We start from the raw sequence: 23,445 nt of genomic DNA, 5'->3' as shown, positions 1-23,445 counted from the left end.
GGTAAAAATGCTATCATATTCTGCGGAAAAGGAATTTAAGTGGGGAAAAACTGTGTTGTCTGTGGCTAAAATCAAACCGGTATGTAAATGTGTACTGTCCTATTTCATGTGTACAACAAGAACATACACACATTTCAGAAAAATGCTTGGTTTTATGTGGTGAAGTTGACTGCTGGCTGCGAATTCCCAAGCTAATGGCAACGCCAATGCTAATGAGATGCTACATTCAGTTAAAAGTGGTTAGGGTAAACAAAACCATGGCTAAATTAAAGTTTTTGATGTTTTCCACCTAAAAAGGGTTCTTCTGTTGGAACAAATGTAAAATCATGTCAATAGAAGGACCTTTACTGGCACTTTATATACCTTTTTTCAAAAAGGTTCTATGTAGAACCATCTACAACACATTCTTCCTCAGTCTGAAGAACCATTTCACAGGGCATAGAACCCATTCATCATGCAGAGATTCTTTGAGTGTTTATAGTTCTATGTATAACCACTTAGTTTACTAAAGAACCCGTGAAGAGCCATCATTTTTGAGTGTGTCGGTGTCATCATGATGATATTTGAAGGCACTTTGACGATGCACAATATTAGGATTTTCCTTCAGGGTTTGATGTACTGCAATTAATGGAAATAAACCAGACTAATTCTGCTTTCATTTAGTGAAGCATGCAGTTGGGCAATGCTCTTCAAAGGGGGAATTCCAGTGAAATTTCTGAATATTTAAATGGTTAAGAGGGTAACAAGGTCATTCCGAGTGGTTTGATGTGAAATGCACCGTTGTTGAGAAACTTATCAGAATTGTTGACAGTGGTGGCGATAGGAACCAGATGTCCAAAGAAATAAATGCTTCTTAAACCTCCCTCACAGAAAGGTATTACGTGAAATTTGTGCTGCCTGATGCCTGAGATGTTGTCTTACGATAGTTTTAAGAAGCTTTTGGTCTACAATTTATTTTTGATTTAGATTTTTTGCTAATTTATCATCAACATCGAAAATAGAACCTCAGAAGTGTATTTAAAGGTCCTTTAAATAGTAAATAGTAATGAAAATGGCTAATTTAGTGTGGTAGACAGTAACCTCTGACCGCCACTGACCACAGCTTCCCTGAGTCTGTTTACATTTTACCAACTAAGTTATGCAGAAGTTTAGAAAAATCTGTGGAATGTACACAATGTAGTGACATATCTGATCATGAGATACAATATCATTAAAGTTCAAAGCCTCCTATTCAAGCCCGCTTCATAGAACTTAACCCAACTGAAGCTTTTGATGTAAAGGCTCTGACTATGTTGATCTCTGAAGAATGCTGTCTAATGGGTTGTTAATAAAAAGGGAATAAAAATGGGAAAACAAACAAAACAAGCGCATAAATCTAAAAGTATCACTTAAAGGACGCATATCTCAGTGGAAAAAAAATCTGTTTTTTTAAATAAAAAGTTTTGATGTAGTTTGTAAACGTCAGCGTTTCAAGCCAGTTTCACTCTATAGACTGAATAGGCCGATAATGGCTTTGTTTTTATGACATCACAGAACAGAAAATTCAAAACAGTGGGTTTCCATACCCACCCACCATACTCACATCCAGCCTACAGCAGTTCAGCCCCACACATACACTCTGAAGTTATTCAGCCCATACTGCCTTGTTAATAACGCAATACAAAGCAACCAATCAAAGAAGAGTTAATTTGAATATGTCAGTCTTAAAGGCACAGTAACAGAAACAGGCTGGTTAATTCTACGAATAAGACAAATAATTATAATCATAATCATAACTGGACATCAGAGGAAGGAAAATACAGGGAAAATGTAAAATATTCTCTTGTTAAGTAGCATAAAATAATGTACCCACAAAAGTGCTATGTGCTTATTCTTTGGCCCAAAAGTGGTTTCAACTCCTGAAACATTTGAGTTCTGACTTCACAGCAATGGGATCAAATGAGTGGGCTTTGACTTGATTACAAAAATAGGACTTTTGGAGGACTTTTGTAATGAATAGCGACAAGATCTAAGAGTTTATGCCTGAGGTTATGCTTACATTCCTCACATCATTGTAAAAGTGCTTAGTGAATAATACAACATTGATTCATTAAAATGTACTGTTGTTTTATTCAGTAATTGCTTATATACAGCGTAGAAACGTACAATCAAATACTATTAACTAGACACCAGAAGGCATTTTAAGATGTTCTAGTCAATAAAAATGTATGGGGAAGTGATTAAATGATAAAAATCTATGCTGTCATTACAGCTCACACTTGGTCAAGTGACATGGATTTTTAGCAAGGTTGTGGTCATGGTGGTTCTATTTCAGGCAGGGTTACCTGAGCTGACCTTACACATGACCTTTTGTCATATGCAAAAGTTTGGGCTTTATTTACTTTATTTATATGTAAATAAAAGATTTTGTATTTAATTTGTATATAAATAAACACATTTAAATTTCAATAGATCATAACATTATCCTTGTAAATATGTAAGGTACGTATTATGGTTGAACACTTATTAGGTAGGTTTAGGTTTAGATTTAGTTTAGCGTTTTTTGTGGTTTTGTGTGGTTGTTTTATATTTTCAGAGCACATAATGAACAGAACAGCGGAAAAACAAAATCACAATGTCACAATGACAAATCACATGGTTTTCTTTATTGTCCTATTCATTTGCTCAGGTTTGTATTTATTAATATTTATGATGCTGCTAAAAGGCTTTTGCTGAGCTCTACACCTAAGAATTTGTACCATGTTAAGCATGTGTTGTCTGGGTCGGTGATGCAGTTTGTTTACTCTGTGTCCGCAGGAAGGATGAGAAGGAATACGCTCTAAAGCAGATTGAAGGCACTGGGATCTCAATGTCGGCCTGTCGAGAGATTGCGGTGAGTCCAGCACAGTCCAGATCAGTTATATGATCTGATACAGTGTTTATATTTGGAGATATAGAGTGTTGTTTTTTGGTTTGCATGTTTGTCTCGCAAAGTACTAAGTTAAGGTTCGTGACTGTGGCTGCACACACTGCAGGGAAAAAATGTCAAGATCTGTTCTTTTTTAGACTTGGGGAACGGTGAACGGATGCCTGAGCCCCGCTTATAGTCTCGCAGTGAGCCCACTTTCATTGCCTTTAAGAGCTGGGGCGGTGATGGAGGTGGTGCCCAGGAGGTGGAGCTCAGGACTTGGGCGCCACCTCCTGCTTATTTGGGGTTGTTTGTCCTCCCTTGGGGTTCAGGCCCCGCCTTCCTGCCGGCTCTCACGGTCGTCATCAGGGTCCGGGGGACGATTCCTGCAGGTCAATTTCAATTTAAATTTTGTGAAGAAAAAAAAAAGATGACGTTAAACTTTAATTCATGTTAGTAACAATTGGTATTGCAATTACAACGATTTAGAGAAAGGCTTAAATTCTTACTCGTAAGAACAAATTCTTACATGCTAAATTATAATTCAATTTTAACAGTGTAATTATCAGAGTTTTTAGGTACAGGCATATGTGCTTGATCTTTATGCACATTAAAAGCAGCTTTACCAAACAAGCTACTATTATTCGCAGCACTTCTCTTAAAATTCATAGCTCTGTTTCTGAGAATTTCATTTTTTTCTGTGTTTTTATTTCATCGTGTCCATTTTGGCGTCCAAAACTAGAGCATTTGAAACGTGCATGTGCTCATTTTGTGATCAAATTTGGCTGTATGCAATTTCGAAATTGGACCGTTGTGTCCAAACAAGTGTCTCAGGTTTGGGCCACTTTTTCCTGCAGTCTAAATTTAGCCTTAGTTTGAGCTTCGCAAATCTTAACTGCAGTTAACTCAACACATTTAGATACTCAAGTAGGTGCTCAACCGTTGTTTACAGTGTTGTACAATGTACAGTGATGTTTACAGAGAGCAGCCAATCGAGTAAAACATGGAGGAAAAACACACTTTTCACGTGATGGGCTGTTTGGCCCAAAGTTGTAGTGCATTTTTTCTGTAATATACTTCCTTTAGCCTGTTAGATGCATGAGCACTATAAAACTGGAATAACTGATGACCTGTAGCAGTGACCTGATGACTGGTGACCTGCAAAAGTGACTTGAAATTGACCAGAGGATACATTCTACACTACTCTACCAGAAGGTTATTGGTTCAAGAGCTGTTTGTGATCCATAATCCTGAACCTAACCTTTCACAGAGCAGATTAGGCCTGTGGTATGAGTTGCCATGGCAATGTTCTTTGATAAAAATTGATGATGAGGCGGAAAATCCTTAGCTGACTAAGCAAGAAACCCTGCTTTGTGCGACAGACCCCTGTTCAACAGATTTCTCCAAGTCAGATGAGGGTCTTACATTCAAAGTGCCTCAGCTGCTAGAAAACAAGAAGAAAAAAAGCTTTCAGAGAGGATTACTAATCGCTCCTCCACCGTTTTGCTCAAAGAACCACAAAATGTGTAGCTTATTTTACCTCCGAAATAAATGGAAACCATTGCATAGGATGCCATTGGAAGGTCAGAAATGGAGGTTTTCTTGTAATAGCTGGTGTTTCCTGTGGTATTTTCTCTTGCTGAGTTAAGCAGAAGACCTAACAAATGCAGCTTCCAGCTGTCTGTCCAGTCTTATCAGAGATGCAGCCCTCAGAGAGTGAGATTTCAAGGTTTGCTGTCTGTTGAATTCTGATTGGAGCTTGTGAGGACTGCAGATCTTTCTCCAAACATAATCACATCTCATTTCCTCATGCTCCTCACACAGACTCTGAAACGACTTTATATAACCACCGCTTTATACAAGAATGTCAAGTTCAAGTGAGATTCCAGCTTTAGAAAGTGGTTGAGTCTAATGTGGTCAGTGAGTGTGTCCTGTCCACCCTTTCATTTTTACATGCAAAATAAACAGTAGCAGCTGCGAGTGAATAATGGAGCAGTAAAATATGAGCAAATGTGTTTTAATATCTTACATAAATATTGTATATTAACTGTAGGAGACTCTTGGCTAAAGATACAGTGCCAGGCCATGATTGCACTTTCTGCTTCTTCCTTATTTCAAAGATGGTAGTAATAAAATAATAATAACAGTGATAGTAATAACAATAATCAACATTATTGATTATTATTGATTATTGCCACCCTTATTTATTAACACCACCCTTAATTCTTCAGTGATATGAAGCTCGCCAATTTCTTGTTTGAATATTCCAATTCTACCTTAAGTTGAACTTGATTTTAAATTAATAGCTAGATATATGAACATTAGTTACCTTAAATCGAGTAGTGTTGTGGTGGAGAAGTGCAGGTTTTCTCTGTCAGTAAAGCTCTTCTCTAATGCTGTAAAGTACATTTCATAGTTTTGATCCTCATCTGTCTCTTTCAACAACAGACTCTGTAGCAAGCGTCATTTATAATACAGACAAATCTGATGACTTTTAAGGGGTTTGAATACTTTTGCAAGGCACTGTATGTATAAAGTGAAGCATTTATAATTGGTAAAGAGCGGTTTTGCCGCCACATGCTTATTGGTGTAATACTTGCTTCATATTCTTCATATCTACATATTTGTTTTGTCCACCGAAAAGCATGATTTTCATCAGATTGAGGCCACAAATATCACAAAAACAGTGACCCAAATGAGGGACCAGGGAGCTAACCTCCATCAGAAACATGTCCCTGGTCAGTCAGAAGGTCTCCCTGATTGGTCCAAAAGCTATGTATGACCTGAAATGCGTAACTTAGCTGGGATAGTTGTCGTTGTGATGTAGACTGGTAAAAAGTGATCCAACGTCATGACAGAACATCTAGATCAATCAAACTAACTAGACTGACCTAAACATAAAGTTAGGCTAAGCAGGAAATCCTGCTTCATGAAACCAGCATAACATAATCACAAATACTGAAAGAATAGTAAAAAAGTATCAGCTGTCAGGTGCTACGGTCCAGACGCACCTGCTTCTGGAAAAAACTGACCTGAACTTTACATTCACTCTTGACCTTAAAGCCATGTGGCTTTTTCCTAAAGCCTGAACGATGCAGCAACACAAGACGCTGTGCTTGATCTTGTTGTTGTTTTCGTGTCTGCATATCTTTCCGTGGCCAGGAATGCAGCTGACCACCTAAAAGGCAGCCCAACATTCCTCTCGCAAGATTTGTATCAACATCTCACTGTGCTGTATCCGAGGGGTGTAATGAGAAATAAGTGCCTGGGCCAGTTTCACATCTGCTAGATAGTAAAGACTCCACTATCATGACCCAAATAACCATGACTGTAATCACCCACACTTTAATCCACCCACCTGTAAACTCTAACATAGGCTTAAAGCAACAGTTTGGAGAAAAATAACATTTAGGTAATTAAAAATGACATTTTCGTAGTCATAGTGCAAGCGGAGAAAATTACAGTGCTGGTGCATGTGAGTGCGGCAGATATAATTTTAGTATTTTCCTGACTGCCAGCACAGGCTGTAACCGCTCTGCAGCTGTAAACAGTTAAAAATACATAAATAAATAAACAGAAAAAGTGAAAAAGGAATAGCTTTTGTTGTGAGGACACAACTTTAACTGGTTGGGAAGTGAAAATGACATGGAACTAGTTGTGTGTTGTGAATTGCATGCGATATTTTTTTTTTTTGCTCTATCACCAGGTCATCTCACAATGTAAAGTCATACGCTGGGTGTAATGTACATTTACACTGATCAGGCATAACATTATGATGACGCTCATTGTTTCAACGCTCATTGTCCATTGTATCAGCTCCATTTACTGTATAGGTGTAGTTCTACAGTTACAGACTGTAGTCCATCTGTTTCTCTGCATACATTGTTATCCCCCTTTTACCCTGTTCTTCAGTGGTCAGGACCCCCATGGACCCTCACAAAGCAGGCACTATTTGGGTGGTGGATTGTTCTCAGCACTGCAGTAACACTGACGTGGTGGTGGTGGTGTGTTAGTGTGTGTTGTGCTGGTATGAGTGGATCAGACGCAGCAGTGCTGGTTCTGCCAAGAGACGCAAGTGACGGCGGGAGGAGGAGTGCGACAGTGCTGGCCATGAGAGGCACGAGGGCAAGAAGCGAGTCCTGAGTTCCGTTCCGCTTCCCGGGCCCCACCCCCATTCCTCTCCCCACCAGGCCTCGTCGGGGTTCGTCACTGCTCTGTGTTCGTTTTCCACCTCCCATCAGGGCCCGGTGTTATGAAATTTTGGCTATTACACCCAAATATTGCCCTTTATGTCCAGTATGAATTGTGTACACATGGCTGAATCCACAGTTGTTCTTTATTAGGCACACTGTGCTCTGTTTAGATGCATTAGCCATTATTATTAAGACCATTGTGCTGTACTTTGTGTGGAGAAGGGAGCCATTTAAGACTCTGCCTAAAACAGGTTGCGGCAGTGTTGTGTCACCTGACCTGACCTGAATGCTGTGTGGTGATTCGCTGAATGGATTTATCAGGTTCTGCTTGAAAATAGGGCTGGAATTTGACTGTTTCTGCAGTAAAACCTGAACTGGCAGTGCCTTGACAGTGAACAGTTACAGCTTTTGTGACAGAACGTTTTTAGGGTTCAGGATGTGTTGCGTATTAGAAAAGCTCACCACAGTCAGCAAATTTTTTTAAAGGAAGATGTTTATCTTTTTTTGCAAATGAACTCTTTTTTTGTTTGTTTGTTTGTTTGTTTGTTTAAAGAAATAGTGAATAAAAGCAGTGTGGCGACATGGCAAAGTTAGATAAAGGGCAGGAAGAGATAAGACTGATTTAGCCTGATTTGCAAGAAGCATATTTGTATCTTTTGGCCCAAACCCTGGCTCTGGCAGAAACACACACACTGTCATCTCAGCATACAACAGAAACAGCAGCTCTTGACCACGCTAGGTTAAGTCCACTGTCCGTTTGGGTGAAATTCTGTGTGCTGATGGCGTGAACAAACCCACAATGTTTCCATCACAGAGCAATACCAACAATTTACCCTGAGCTGTGTGTGTGTCAGTCACAGTGGATACATTTCTCAGTGTGTGTTTGGTAAAAACACTGTCATTTCAAATATGTTGGCCTATGCGTGCATGTGTCTCCATGGTGGCTGGCAGTCTGTTTTGGACAGAAAGGAATGCAGACTATTATATAAGTGCAGTGGTTCCGCACACTGCCTGCCCTCAACAGCTACAGCAAACACATTGCACAAACACTCACACCTGTCAGTGGCAGCTTGTCACGCTGATAATTACACATAAATACTCCACACGCAGGATCCATAAGACCAATTTTAGTTTTGCCCTTGGGCAAGGCATCTAACCCCCACTGGTCTGGGCTTAGTGACAGCACAATGATAAATTTCCTTTGTAGGATTAATACAGTTTAACATTAACTGATCTTTGCTACTCTCTTTAATCAGTTTTTTATATATATATTTTTATTTTAAAGAATTAAAGGGCCCGTTTAATAAAAGAGGTGCTCTGCAGTGTTCAATCACGCCTCACTATCTGCCAGTCTGATGGATGAATCTGGGCTTGGCAGCTGCCAGGGGATCGCCACCTATTGAAATGCATAGTGCCAACAGTAAAGTTTGGTAGAGGAGGGATAATTGTCTGAGGCTCCTTAGTTCTATTGAAGAGTAATTGTAATGCTACAGCATACAAAGACATTTTAGACAATGATATGCTTCCAACTTTGTGGCAACAGTTTGGTGGAGGCCCTTTCCTACCCCTATGCACAGTGTTATAGTGAAATAACTTCACACAATAAAATTACCTAGAACAGATATAAAAATGTCTAGATATAGTTAAATAATTTCAGAATATCCATATAGCCATCTCAAAATGAGAAGTATTAAATATATCCGCTAGAATTAATATTATTTAATTATTTCAGAGTAGATGTTTATGCCACTTAGTAGCCCAGAGCCTCAACTAATTTAAAAATGTACGTCCAGGGGCCTCCTGTCTTTTGCTTAGAGCCCCAGAATCGTTAAATCCACCCCTGCTCCAAATGCAGAGCATGCAGAGGTAAAACTAGTTTCCCACTCACATGAATCTCCACCCACAAATGCATTTGTTTTGCATCCTGTTTTTTTATGGATATCAAAAGTCCTTGTGAACACAGCCTATTGGTAAACAGTGTGACCTTAATTTTAGACAGATTCTAAATTCATCATGCAGACTGGACAAGAACCGAATTAGTATTGGCCAGTTGTGGCTTACTATATAAAAATGGCCCTTCCAAACTGAAAATGTAAGGTTTGAATCCCACCTCAATTGCCACTGATAAATGTCAGTAGTGTCAAGCTTATAGTGGATGGGATAGTGTAGTGGGTAACTCCGGGTAATGCATAAGAGTCCTTGGGCAAGACTCCTAACACTACTACCTTCACCTACTTCTGTTAAAAATGATCGCATGTTTTGACACCCCTCTTTTAACTGAAGCAGTTCCTTCACCCCAGTTCTGGTTTCTGTTGACAGATCAACTGCAAACATATTTGGCGCACAAGTATTCATTCCTCACAACAGTTAAGACTTAGATATAGATAGATAGATAGATAGATAGATAGATAGATAGATAGATAGATAGATAGATAGATAGATAGATAGATAGATTAGTATATATACTTATTACTATTTTTCTGTTGTATCAACACATTACCTCTTTATGCTCTGTTGGAAGTTCTGTTTAAAAGTCAGAGCATCATGGGGCACAGGACTAACAACAAATGTGTAAGAGAGTGAGAGAGACTGGTACACTGCAGTTGGATGAGCTGCTCTGGAAAACACAAACGCATGCAAAAAAGCTGGGTTATTTATAGAGGGTCGACTGCTGACTTGGAGTCCAGCACAGGCTCTCGCCCAAGCTCTGAGAGAGCAGCAGAACTGATCAGACTCTATTAAAACAAGGATGTTGAAATGGTAATAAGCCCTTAATGCACATCTGTAGCACAGCTACTGATGGCTATGGGTTTTCTCTCTCATCCAAGCCTGCTGAAGCATCTCTCTCACTAGACTTGAAACATAGCGTTCACACACACAGTGAATATATGGAAACTAAACTGCATAAACAGCCTGTTTTGAACTCTTTGTTTTTGTGATGTCACAAAAACCAACACATTTATTTGAAACAAGGTAGGTGTTTCTAGTAAAGTGGCCAGTGAGTGGAAGTACAAAGGAGGTGTTTCTAATAAAGTGGCCAGTGAGTGGAAGCATAAAGTACATGTTTCTAGTATAGTAGCCAGTTAGGGGAAGTGCAAGGTAGGTGTTTCTAATGAAGTGGCCAGTGAGTGGAAGCATAAGGTTGAAGTTTCTAATAAAGTGACCAGTGAGTGAGACTTGTATGCTTTTTGTGAATGCCAAGGACATTTCCGTTCTGTTTGTAGCTTCACCAGAGCAATGTGCTGTTCTATGTCACAGCCGCAGCTGTAAAGCTCTCTATAGGGTAATGTGTGCACTCATCTGTATTGACCTGCATTAAGTGCTCACCCCCTCATTACCACACACACAGGGGGTGGGGGGGGGGGTAGATGCACAAACACTAGTGCAAAGTTACATTGCTCTCTGGATCTAAAATGCCCTTGTAAGTATATAGTATATAGCCTATAGTATACAGTTATATATATATAATTTTTTCCCATTCCCAAGCCAATCTTTCAGGAAGCCAAGTGTTATTTCTAGTAACAATCTAACACCTCATAAATCAAGTATGACCTATGTGATGGCTGGAGGTGAGAGGGAATGTCTCCTGGAAAGAGAAAGTGTAGATTCTGTAAATGCATCTTTTTTTAAGCTGACAAATTGATGATAAGGGTATAATAAGTCTTGAGTCATGGCCTTGAGTCTTCTGTAACGTTATAAAGCTGTTTATAAACCTGAGCTTCCCACAATAAGAAGATAGAACAGCTGATATCACCTTACGTCAGGTTGAAGGGAATAAGAGATATATAGAGAGAAAGAAAGTGCGCACTGCAGAAAAGACCAGCTCTGTTGGATCAGAACAATAAGCCCTTTGTGCTCCTGTCTGACCTGCTGCAGTTGTGTGTGTGTAGTGGTTGCCATGTGGTGCTGCTTTAGCTTATTTGACTGGCTCCAAAGCAAAGCATTCCTCATCTTTTCCTCATCTGAATTGGTGGAAACTTTGACCAAAGACCCTTTGAATTTTTTTGCTTATTTCAGTCACCATTATATACAGGACTGATCTATGGGGACCGTTTCAGATAAGGACGACTGCATGCTTTGAAGTGCTTCATAGGGAATATTGCTTTAGTGTTGTGGCAAAAGGCATACTGGTACTGGATCCATACCACCATACCAGGTTTGTCTTTGGGACCAACTTTGGTACTTCAGTGCCAATATCAGATCTGTCAGGAAGTCTCTTAGTTAGCGGCAAGCAAACTCCTTAACCATGGGAAAATCTCTCGGCTGGTGTCAAAAAAACTCCTTAGCTGTGAGGTGAAAGTCGCTTGGCTGCAAAGAAGAGTCTCTCAGCCAGTGGCAAGCAAACTCCTTAGCCCAAAGAGAAAGTCCGAGCCAGCGGTGAGCAGAGTCTTTTGCCACAAGGGAAAGTCTCTCCGCCAGAGGTGAGCAAACCTCTTAGCTCCAAAAGAAAACTTGTCCAGTGGTGAGCAGACACCTTAGCTGTGAGTAAAAGCTGGCAACTAGCAGCTGGCTACTAGCAGACTCCTTAGCTATGATATAGAGTATCTTAGGTGATGGCATGGTGCAAAGAAGCATCTCACCTGGTGGCAAGCAAATGCCTTGGCTGTGAAACTCTCTTGGCCAGTAGCAAGCAGACACCTTAACTGAGGTAAAGTCTCTCGGCTGGTGGCAAGCAAACTCCTTAACCCGAAGGGAAAGCATCTTTGCCTGTGGAACTCTTTAGCTGCGAGAGAAAGTCTCTCGATCAATGAATAGCAAACTCCTTTGCCGCTGAGGAAGAGTCTCTCAGCTGGTGGTGAGCAAACTCCTTATCTATGTGGGAAGGTCACTAGGCTGGTGGTGAGAAAACCCCTTTGCTGCAAGGAAGAGTCTCTCAGCCAGTGGCAAGCAAACTCCTTAGCCCACAAGGGTAAGTCTCTCGGTGTCAAGAAAACTCACTGGCTGCAAGGGAAAGTCTCTCGGCCAGTGGTGTGCAAACCCTTAGCTCCAAGGGAAACTCATCCAGTGGCGAGCAGACACCCTAGCTGCGAAGGAAGGTCTCTCTGCTGGTAACTAGCAAGCTCTTCAGCTGCAAGAAAGAGTCACTTAGGTGGTGGCAAGCAAAAACCTTAGCTGCGAGAGAAAGTCTGTCAGCCGGCAACAAGCAAATTCTTTTACCACTGAGGAAGAGTCTCTCAGCTGGTGCTGAGAAAGCAGCTGCAAGGAGGAGTCTTTCAGCCAGTGGCACGTAAACTCCTTAGCCCAAAGAGAAAGTCTCCTAGCTGTTAACTTTTTAACTTTTGTAGACACTGGTGGGCTGGCTGGAAGATGCCGAGCAAAGTGCCAGTTGACCACCAGCTTTGCCATCAGCAGGCTGACAGTGGCCCCCTATCCTCTGTAGGGGTTAGCGGTAAGCCTGCGAGTCAAGCTAATTCTGATCATTTCTATTGAGTTCCATATTGCGTTCTTTACCATGTAAGTCAAAAATAAACACAAAGACAAGAAAGAAACATCACCATATAACTAAAACAATAGCTCGGTTTGTCTTACATTAATATTAGCTGGTGCAAAGTAACTCCTGACCTAACAATGTGTTTGTACGTGTGTTGGCTTGTGTTACGGAAATGTCTGATTATGGCAGAATAGCTAATTGTACTTATTTCGAGTGAGACTGTGATTAGGCAGATTGAATAAAATTGACGGCTGTGTTACGGGATGGAGCACGGTTGAAGCACCTGTGATTGCCCCAATACACCCAGAATGGTGACAGTTGCTCGCTGCACGCTTGATTGTGATGCAGCAGCCATGCAACTTGGTGGAGCGCAGGCACCCGCGACCCTTCACTAATGAAGTAATTGCAGAGGACAAAAGTGCAGATTCTCTAAATATGCTGTTCATTTTGCAGCCTTATTATTATATATGTATGTTTATGTCTTTCCTCTCTCTGCTCTTCTTCTTTCTCTCCTCTCTTTCTCTGCTTCTTGTTCTCAGACTGGGCTTGTTGCATAACTTACAGTAATAGTAGCTTAAGAATTGACCTTTGACCATGACACACAGTGACATCATGTTTAATTAAAGCTTTCCAAAGCCTGCAGCTGCACCGGAAGCTGAAGACTTGCTGCCAAAGGCCCTGTTTAGCCTTACCTTTAGCCACAACTCCATTCATACATGCCAATGTTAGATAATCAGTAGCTAAATGCTAAGGTACAATCTAAAAACAATAATAGAATTAAGCAGCTTGTCTGGAAGTAAATATAAGACAAGACAGTCTTGGAGGACTTTTGAAGCGGACGATTGGGACTTGATTGTGACGCTGTTGTAGTGGTGAAAATGGTGTCACATCAACAACAGCGGTGTAGTTACAGTGCAGTGGTATAAATTCACCTCTGGACAGTGAGTAGGCGTATTGTAGCCAATACAGGTCCATTAAAATTGGATTGTTCCTCCCCACACCTCCAAAGTTCAGTCTTAGAAGTTGGTTGCATTTTCATTTGGTGTTTCTCACAAGCCAAGCAATCCCAAGCACATCTAGTGGTCTGCAATCTGGTGGTCAGTCTATTGTTCTAGCAACAGCAGCAGCTGCTTTGTTTGACTTGCAAATTTTATACTAATTTCTTCTTTTATTTACACCAATCAGGCATAACATTATGAACACCTTGTTGTTTCTATGCTCACTGTCCAGTTTATCATTTGCACTTACTGTATAGCTGCACTTTGTAGTTCTACAGTTACAGACTGTAGTCCATCTGTTTCTCTGATACTTTGTTAGCCCCCTTTTACCCTGTTCTTCAGTGGTCAGGACCCCCATGGACCTTCACAGAGTAGGTACAATTTGGGTGGTGGATCAATCTCAGCACTGGCGTGATGGTGGTGTGTTAGTGTATCCAGTCATCAGCATCCTGTGAGCATCGACCTGTGACCACTGATGAAGGAGTAGAGCAGAGGTCACTTATAGGCAGACTGTGGTCCGGGTCCGGATCTAGACGCTGTCCTATGCAGTCCTGGACCTACAACTGATAAACTATGGAGAATTAATTCATTTTGATGAGTGGTCCTATTTTAGCTGGCATGTTATTTCTAGTCATTAAAGTACCGGTTTAGTGGCCGGGAGACTCACAGACCAATCACATATGTCGTAAGTATCACATGTAACACTACTCAACCAATCAGTATTCTGTAATCTGTATTTTGATGAGCGCTGAGACTCAACTGAGTGACATACAGGGGGATGACAAGGTGAGACAGGCAGTCAGAGAAGAAAGTGAGTCAGAGGGAAGTTATTTCACATGGCATTCTCTAAAAAGAGAAACTGACAAATGTTGAAATTTGAGTTGTACTTTATTTGATTTGACATTCAGTTGTTGACTGTATAAGATGTTGATATACCTACTAAGCTACTTCAGTAAACAGTATATGGCACTGAATCATGATGTAGTAGTGACCTTTGCTTGAGGAAACTTTCTCTAACTGGACCTTATTGAATTTTAATTAAATAACCCTGGACTAGAGGATGACCAACACAAACTGCAGCAGCAGATGAGCTGTCGTCTCTGACTTTACATCTACAAGGTGGCCTGACAAGGCAGGAGTGTCTAATAGAGTGGACAGTGAGTGGACACAGTGTTTAAAAACTCCAGCAGCACTGCTGTGTCTGATCCACTCAAATAGTACCTGCTCTGTGAAGGTCCATGGGGGTCCTGACCACTGACGAACAGGGTAAAAGGGGGCTAACAAAGTGTCAGAGAAACAGACGGACTACAGTCTATGTACCTATATAGTAAGTGGAGCTGATAAAATGGACAACGATCGTAGAAACAAGGAGGTGGTCATAATGTCATGGTTTTTCTTTACTTATCTGAGCTTCACCTTCATTATGCAAGTGGATTATCTTATGTCAAATCTTCTAGAGATATCTTCTGAAAAATCAGTAACGGGCTGTTTTGACTGGAAATTTTCACGACTGTCTTACAAATCATTGTGATGGGTTATTTGTCTGTTTTTGTTCATTTTATTTAAGATAATCCGCTTGCATAAAGAAGGCAAAAGGCAAATAACTAAGCAAACCCAGGAGCTTCCAAATCTGCTTTAAAGAATGTAAAAGAAATAACTAGAAATTGTGTAAATCAAACAAAGCAGCTGCTGGTGTACCAGGCCTACTAGCAGGTGCACTGTGTCTGGCCTGTTTGGGGCAGGGAAACAGGATGCACATGCTGCTGTTTCTGTTGTGAATACGAAAAAAAAATCGTATTGTGCGATTGTTGCTACTCAGAGCTGGCATGTAATCTCTCTCTCACACACACACACACACACACACACGCTCAGAACTGGCCCGTAGTGGACAAGACTGGACTGAACCAGACCCCACAAGGTCTCTCTGTTTCTCTCTGTAAGCTGAGCTCAGCAGCTGAAGTATCTCCTGGTTCTCAGCCTGTTTTTATGACCTCAGTCCCTCGTAACCTAGAAGTGCCTTTGCTCTGATTCGCAATGGAGTCGGTAGTAAACAGGTTGCTTTGTTCGAGCGAGTCTGGCCAGTGACTTTTCTTTTTCTCCCTTTGCCAAATCCTGATTATAGTTATGGCTTTAGTTTGCGGAACTCAGTCACAGGATGCATGACTCACTGTGGCTCACAGGCTGCCATTGGAAACCGTGTTAATGATGTGCCTTACAAGTTATCAAAGACTATAATTGCATGTGTTGTGTTGTGTTTGTCTATGTGTTTTGTTTCGTAGGTGTATCTAAACACGCCTGCCCTGGAAACAAGGCTTCGGCCACACTTGGATTTTCTATGTTAATGTAAACAGATGATGGGCTTTAATATAGTACATATGCTAATGTTTGCATATGGGGTATGAAGTGGTCAGTTTTAAGTGGTCAAGTCACAAGCGGTGGAGGGGAGGGGGCAATCAGTGGTCTATGTGAATGAGTGGGAGTAAGAGTCTGTGTGTGTTTTTGTTGTTAGGAATATAATACCAGTTACTGTAAAGTACAAATCATGGTAGTTTCTGAATTCAGAGTTAGGAACCAACAACCACAGTTACCATAAAAGATCATAGCAGTATTGTAGTTAATATGTAATTGCCTGTGTCTTTCGAAATTTCCAGGTAATTAAATGATTAAGACAAGAGTCATTCTGATCGGCTTTCTGTGTCATAACAGTGAACCAGTTATCTGAACCCTTTACAGAAGGCTATTACATCATTTGGTTATGCATACGTATCTAGTCTTACAGTGCCAGATATGATCTCAGCTTATTAAAGCTGCTCTATGTAAAATTTGGGGATTTGTTGACATCTCTGGTGGAAATGTGTAATTGCAATAAGTAACATTGGAAGAAGATTTTGTACCATGGGTTGTGCTGTGGACTAGAGCTCGGCAATATGACAATAGTTGTCGCTATCATGATAAATTGCATCATCAAATAGGTTCTTCTGAGCATAATTAGTTCCGTTTAATTAGATTGATATTGCCGTCGTTGAGGAATCATGATAATATATTTTAGCCATATCGCGCACCCCTACTTCGGACCCCTTCTCTAAGTGGATGAATCTGATGATTGAGCATGGTACCTTTAAACCCCACCCCTAAGTTTCTCTGGTCAGTTCTCTTTTAATGTACAAACGAAGCAAGCTACTTAGTGACATGCTGTCACTAGCTAATGGGAGTGTTTTTCCTTTGGAAGTTGTAAAGGTTACGTCTGAGTCTATGCCCTGCGATGGACTGGCGACCTGTCCAGGGTGTATCCTGCCTTCCGCCCGAAGACTGCTGGGATAGGCTCCAGCACCCCCCCGCGACCCTGACGGAGAAGCGGCTTAGAAAATGGATGGATGGATGGATGGATGGATGGACGTCTGAGTCTACATGTTTATTTTTTATATTTTGGTTGGACGTTTCAGCCATGCTAACATTTGCTAACGACAAGCTTTTTGTCCTTTGGACAATGTTGACGAGCGCACCATCAACCACTTTTTTTGAGCTGCGCCTTCACAAGATTTTAGAAATTTCTAGAAATTCCAGTCGGGGTTTGCTCCAAACCTAATTTCTACATTCCTACCAACATTTAGCCCAAAGTTTCCGCAGATGTTCTCGCTATTAGATCACATCTGGGTCCAGGACGCTATGGCTGTTTTTACACAGCAGGTAAAAGTGGCCCAAATTCGATTTTTTTTCTCCATGTATGACTCAGATGTGTGTATGTGTGTCTGTGTGAACAGCAAAAACGCATTGAATCTGACATTTTCAATTCCAGTTTGAGACGCTTTCGTATGTGGCACTGAAATCCAATCCAAATCCGATCTGCGACAATGCATCTCAGTCTGAACAGCCAACTCAACATTGGTTATAATTTCACGCTGCTGAGACTCATAAACATTTAGGCTGATGTTCCTGTACCAACAAAATTAGAGGAGACTTATCCCAACAACTCCATGTTTGAAGAGGTTTCGGACGAAACGGCCGAACGTGGCCGGAGGAGGCCGAGGCTGCAGCGTCAAAGAAAAGTTTAAAGAATCGGAGGACACAAACCAAAGAAGTGACTGTGGCCAAATGACGTGCCCTTTTTACAACAAACTAGAACACACTGTGGCTGATGAGCCCAGCTGTCAACCACTGGAACTTAGAAGAGGACTCTGAAAGCTCCGGGACCGACAGGCGTTCGCTTCCCGTCATGACTGTTTATCACGACACGTGAAGCTTTGTTCTTTTGCACATGCGAGTCAGTTTAGGAGCTGATCTGTTCAGACTAATGTCGCGTAGAGATCACATTTCAATGATAATATGAAGAGTCAAACAAAAAAATTGTATTTGGTGCGAAAATCAGGTTTGGGCCACTTTTGCCTGCTGTGTAAACATATCCTGTAGTTGAGCCTAATGCCTGAAATATCAGTGTCTGGTAATTTCAAGATGCGGTTTTGGCCTGAAATATATATATTTTTATTTTAATGCATGGTAGAGAGGTGCTTGTGGGGTTTACTGGTCATTTTGGATAGTAAACTGGATGACTATGTTTGCATTATAGAAATGTGGGCCTTGGTTCCTATCACCACCACTATAAAGCAATCTTTGAGTCTTTAAGTCCTCAGTGAACTGTTGCATGTCAGACCGCTCTGAATGTATTTAGATCCCAATAATTGAGAAGTGTCAGATAATAACTGATGACAGAACCGTGATTAACTGTTTCAAAGACACAGTTAACCATGAACTATCACAGTACAACCATTGTGAAGTCTTCTGAGGGGGTGTGTGTTGGTGCGTGCAACTCTAGAGACAGTGTGAACGCTTGAGCCGGCCTTCCTCGACCTGAAGATGGCTCTGCGTTGTTTGGTTGTGTTTGTAAATCATTGTGTGTGATGGGCTGAAAGTCTGTGTTTCCATAGTGAGAGATTGTGTTTATGTGCGTGATAGAAACTTAAGAACGGCAGGACTGAGGGACTGAATGGACATGTAATCTGCAGTTTAAAGGTGGGGGGGGGGTTAATGTCATCTGTTATCTTGACCAGAAGTGTGGCTCAGTCCAGTCTTGCCTGCTGTGGTCCACTTTTGTTTGAACTGGAAGTCTGTGTAAGCATGAAATTGAAGCCTGAACCCTGCCGGCCCAACCAGAACTGACTTGTCCTGCTAAATTTAAGGCTGCATGCACGGTTAGTGTGTCACTGAAGACACGATATGCCAGTTCTGCTGCTATCATAGCTCAAAATACTATTGCAAGCTTTACACCGCACTGTAACGGCCATGGTGAAGACCCTGGTGAATGAGAAGCGACTTCAGCCTCGCAAAAAGTCGAACATTCCACTTTTGTGGAAAAGTTTCCTGCCTGAGATGTGAGAAAAGTAGCTATAGCTGAGCTAAAGCTTAAAGCAGAACAAAGTAAGTCTCAGTTTTTGGTTTTTATATTCTGTTTTTTTTTGCCGAAAATGCTGCATCAGCACCTTCTGAGACATGTTTAGAGCCAAGATGATAAAATGGACATAAAATCTTGTGGCTCTCAAGGTGGTTTGATTTTTGTTGAATGGACAAATTGGCTCTTCTTAACACTGGTGTTGCCCCTGCACTAGAGAAAGTGTGAGTGTGCATATCTCCTAAAACATAGTGTATCTACTACATAAATAAAAATCACTTGTTAGAAAACAAACCACACAATGGCAAATGGAAAATCCCACAATGGCAGAATTGTTTACAGAAACTTTGTCTTCACCAGATGTCCATGCATCAGAAATATCAGCCAGAACGGCTTATTGTTTGTGTCTGTGTGTAAATGTTCTTGAGTATGTGGGATAATTTTGGTTCTTCTTCTTCTTATTATTAGTAGCAGTTAGTTCAGATAGGGATGTATTAGCTTCCATTCCATTCCTGTTTTTGCGCACATGCAAAGTTCAGTCTTTGAAGTTGGTTGCATTTTCTGCTTTTGACAATCCAAGTCGTCTTAAACACGTTCAGTGATGTTGAAGTCTGGACTCTGGGTTGATCACTCCTTTTTTCTGAGAACATCAGCAGCTTTTTTGTTTGATTTGCAGGCTTTCTCCTTGTTTGTCCATCTCCTTTTCTCAGTGAGGTTCTTCTTGACAGCTACACACCCTTTCAGACCCAAGGTATTGCGTTGTCTTCTCGCAGCCGAAGGATGGACAGGAACACCTGTGGAAATATTCAGATTTTCTCCTTCCTCTGAAAGATGAAACTTTCAGGTATTGTTTATGTGATTGGATGCTTTTGGTGGTCTGCTAGGCCTTTCTCTGAATCTTCTCTGTGTCTTTTAATCGTTACTTTGAACTTCATTTTTGGAAACTCCCATTTCTTTCTGATTTCTCCTTCCTTATGCAAGGGTATTATATCTAATCTTGTCAGTAACGTCTCCTGAAAATCAGTAACGTTTAGCCGCTTTGACTGGACGTTAATGAAATGAAGGGTGGTCCCTTTTTGAAAGGAATTGAACCTAAACTAAATCCTGATTTTGTAGCTGTAAAGAGTTATGCGATTTGTTTATGTGCACATTATGCTGACAGATGAGACCATCCTGTCTTTCCAGATTCTTTTCTCAAGGTTGTTTTCTGTTCTTCTCTTGTCTTGTGATGCGTCATAAAGAAAACATAAATGAAGAAAAGGTGGGGCTGGTCAAACATCATCAGGTGTGTCCTTGATCACACTGTAGAAAAGCAGCAGTAATCTTTAAAACATTTATTATTGTTTATTATTATTATTATTGTTATGTGTTCTGAAAAATCCAAAACAAATGTAAGCCCTTCTGGCGCCACGTGGCTCCCTCTTGACCTTCCTGTGCGTTGGTATGTGGACTACTTTCTTCTTTTGTCCCTTAGGGATCCCATCAATCTCATAGGTCCTGCACAGTTGCTGTCCAGATACCACCTCCTAATGTGTCTATATTTGATTTTCTATCAAGAACTTCCCATCTTACTCAAATCCTAGGCTTGATAACCTTATCCAGATCCCAACCCTTAACATTATGAACGACAGCATGAAGACCCAGTATGTTTTTTTTAATATGTAGGCTTTTTTAGGCCGCAATTAAGCATGCTTTGGTTCACAGTGGTGATGATAGGAACCGGAAAGAAACCAGAGACGTTTAATAGCTTTCAAGTTTATGTAAAGCAGTAATAAATATGTGATCTGAGTTTATTGCACCACAAAAAAATGGATTGATCCCCCCACAGCCAAATTTAAAAGATGACAGAAATTAGCAAGTATCTAAAATCAGGATTTAAAGGAAGGTGAAAAAATAATCAGCAGTTCCGGCTTCTCTCAAGCGTCACTGCAACCTGAAAAAATAGACGCTCCATTTAGCAGAACTCCTAAAGCCATACACGTTTGAGCCACCGGAGCCGGAGTCCAGTTCAGAGCCAGAGGACACTGACCTATCCGGGTCAACCACGTTCCTCGTGATTTGCAGCAGAATGATGATGAGTTTTTACTCGTAGCTAGCAATGGCATAGCTAGCATAAGCTAACGGAGAGGTAGTAGCCCTTAGTCTCTTAGCTTTGTTTTATGAGTGGCCTTTCAGGTGTGGTGCCCGATCTTACATCCCCATCCTGATCGTAGTTCCCCTGGTAACTGGTCATGGTATTCGCAGTGCAACACGTAGCTGATTGTGTGATTAGCCTAGCTGAAGTTAGCAAAGTGCTATCTGAGGAGGGCTGGTGAGCCGTAACCGGAGCCAGCGCGCTCTCGTGTGAAATGTAGCCACTGGGCACCGACCTAGCTCAAAGAACCCAAAGGTGCTAGAGTAGGCCAACTGGATGATGGCGCCTTTAGCTTAGCCGAAGTTGTTGAAATAGTGTTAGGGGAGTGGTTATGCCAAGTGTGACTCCAGTGCGTCCAGTAAAAAATGCTGAACACAAAAATGAAGAAAAGCTGTTTAACGGTCTAACTCCACGTTTCAGTACTACAGTTTAGTATTTTCATGTGTTTTGAGCTGTTTTTTGAGATGTATAATCTGTTTAGAAACAAATGTCTGAATTTTGCTTTACACAGACTTTAAAAACTGTATTACAGAAAGCCATTACATGAAATAGATGAATGGATAAATGGATGAATGCAATATCTGATGTCTAAGATATTGTTTTCCTAAAGTTTTGACAAAGTTTTGGCCTTAAATCACCTTCATAGTGGATGGATACATGCAGGGCGCTGTAAGGGAAAATGATTCCCAAAGAAAAGTTTATTTTTATTTTAATTACTTACACTATCTAAGGTATTATCATCAAAGCTTTGTTTATTGTGTCATAATTTGTCATGATAATGACAACATATCATTTCATTCACTTCCAGCCTGAAGCCGTTGTACAAAGACAGCTTCTGCCAGTGCATTGTTTGTACGCTTATGCTGAGCCCTTGCATGGGAGACGTCTGTAGGTGTGGATTATGGGGCTAATGAGAACAGCTTGTATTCAGAAAGAGACTTTCTGTGAGTCACGATGTACTAAAGAGCAGGTTCTACATCTCTGTTTGAGATGCTTTATGAACACCACCATTCAAAGCTGACCTAAATTCATGTTTTCTTTCAGATTATATCATCTGTATCACTTGATTGGACCAAAGTCCAAGCACTTGATTTTTTTCAAATAGGACTATGTGAACTATGGGCAGATGCCCATAAGTGGTATTTGTCTTGTACATATCTGCTAAAGCAGATGCCAGTATATTAGCGTTTATAAAATGTGGAAATTGGGAGCAAATCTGCCTGGGTACTTACCAAAATCACCTAAACAGTGTGCTCTTCCATCAAATATCTGTCAAATCTAATCTTATAAACTGATAACTTTCTAAAGCAATTATCTGCTGATACCGCTATCATCTTGCATCCTTAGTTTCAACAGTGGGGAACCCTTCTAGGCCTTTTAGGCCTTCTGAGATAGCTTAATGGTTTATGGGAACTAAAAAAATGTACATGCCAGTACAAGTGAAATTCATTCAGCAGAATCATGCTAGTATTTAAACTCTGGCAATAATACAGTGAAACTCTTGTTCTGTTGTTATTTTCTGGATGCAAGTTTTTCTGAGCAGTATTTAGGTACATGTATCCGTTCAAGCTCTCCTATTGGCTAGGACTTCAGGAGCTGAAGCGAAGGCATCACACGGTTACCATTACCCTCTTTACAATGTTTACAGACCAGTCAGCCAATTAAATTTTAATTTCCGATAGGTGTGACAAATTTCATGAGAAAAAGTGTCACTCTAGGGTTGATGGAAGTCCAGGATATGTCACTGATTGAATACGAGTGGCAGCCTAATCAGTGGATTTGTTGGCAGCAGCCTATACCAGCCTGTTTACTAAGAGTCACTCTGAAATGTATTGTTTTTGGAGATCTTAGGCACCCATATGTACACACACACACACACACACACACACACAGTGTGTGTGTTTGTGTGTGTGGACTATGTGGACACAGTGATGGATTCATTACTGTGATTATTTGAATTATTTTATTCTTGCTTAATTTGCTGTCTTATCCATGACTTAAGTGCATTCTTTGATCCAAATGAATATTTTCAATGCTAGTTGAGGTTTAGATCTTAGATTTTACATGTGGATTCTGCAAGGAGACTGTCTGGATGTAAAATACTGTGAGTTGCTTTGGCTCAGAGCATCTGCTAAACAATCAAATGTAAAATGTTAGTGAAATCTGAGCCGCTGGTGTTCACTCTGGAACCTGCCTGGGGAATTGAAGTGGGACTGAGTCCTGTAGGTGAAGGGTAGCCTCTCCTGAAGTGTTTCATTGAAACAATGTGGGTATATGTGTGTTAAATGTTGGGTTCCTTATTCTGGCTGTGGATGTTTGGACCTGAACCAGCCACAGTTGCAAATGCCTGACCCTTTTCCTGAGCTGAACAAAAAAAAAAAAAGAAACAAACAACTTACTGTGAAACCAGAACTTGGAG

The 23,445-nt window shown here is 40.8% G+C and overlaps 1 protein-coding gene across 1 annotated transcript in view; it reads left to right on the top strand.

Moving 5' to 3' along the window:
- cdk19 (cyclin-dependent kinase 19) overlaps positions 1-23,445 on the top strand; it is a 119,842-nt gene that overhangs the window by 14,317 nt on the left and 82,080 nt on the right. Inside the window, exon 2 of the mRNA XM_017697751.2 lies at positions 2,797-2,872. Coding sequence (XP_017553240.1) covers positions 2,797-2,872 — 76 coding nt within the window. The remainder of the gene's footprint in view (positions 1-2,796; positions 2,873-23,445) is intronic.

The sequence above is a fragment of the Pygocentrus nattereri genome, chromosome 4, assembly GCF_015220715.1.
Source record: "Pygocentrus nattereri isolate fPygNat1 chromosome 4, fPygNat1.pri, whole genome shotgun sequence".
Lineage (NCBI taxonomy): Eukaryota > Metazoa > Chordata > Actinopteri > Characiformes > Serrasalmidae > Pygocentrus > Pygocentrus nattereri.
The sequence above is the reverse complement of the archived record's forward strand: the minus strand, read 5'-3'. Positions and strand labels throughout refer to the sequence as shown.